The sequence below is a fragment of the Eurypyga helias genome, unplaced genomic scaffold (assembly GCF_000690775.1).
Source record: "Eurypyga helias isolate BGI_N326 unplaced genomic scaffold, ASM69077v1 scaffold43779, whole genome shotgun sequence".
Taxonomy (NCBI): Eukaryota; Metazoa; Chordata; class Aves; order Eurypygiformes; family Eurypygidae; genus Eurypyga; species Eurypyga helias.
In genome coordinates, this window is record NW_010270881.1 from 1 (window position 1) to 463 (window position 463).

The window sequence follows — 463 nt, forward strand, 5'->3', positions numbered from 1 at the left end:
GGGGGGGCGCCCGCCCCGGGGCCGGGGAGCATCGCGGGCTGAAGGCGGGGAGGGAACGCCGCGAAACCGCCCCAGCCCTTCTCGCCTGCGCTAACGGTGCTCGAGTTGTACTGGGAGGACATGGGATTTACGAGAGAAGGGCTCCCACCTCTTTAATAATTTTTCCTCCTCGGTGTATGGTGCTGTTATTGACCATATCCACAATGGCCACTCCCAGGTTACATCGGATCCCGAAGGAAATGCAGAATCCCAGTCCACTCATGATGGCAATGATGTACCTCCGGGGCAGCCCGAAGCAGGTACAGTCGCAGAGCGGGGCTTTCTTCTCGGGCATTTCCATGGGCTTCCCATCTTCCGTCAGCTCGATGGTGTCCCCGGGCTTCTGCCTCTTCTCTAGGACTCTGCCCAACACAAGAAGGGAAAGTCAAGCCACCGCGGGTAGCTGAAGGCTTAAGTTCACCAC

The 463-nt window shown here is 59.2% G+C and overlaps 1 protein-coding gene across 1 annotated transcript in view; it reads right to left on the reverse strand.

Annotated features, from left to right (window-relative positions):
- Window positions 1–46: 46 nt before the first annotated feature.
- Window positions 47–463, reverse strand: part of LOC104514836 (vesicular glutamate transporter 2-like) — a 3,488-nt gene continuing 3,071 nt past the window's right edge. Inside the window, exon 2 of the mRNA XM_010158618.1 lies at window positions 47–401. Coding sequence (XP_010156920.1) covers window positions 128–401 — 274 coding nt within the window. The 3' untranslated portion in view covers window positions 47–127. The remainder of the gene's footprint in view (window positions 402–463) is intronic.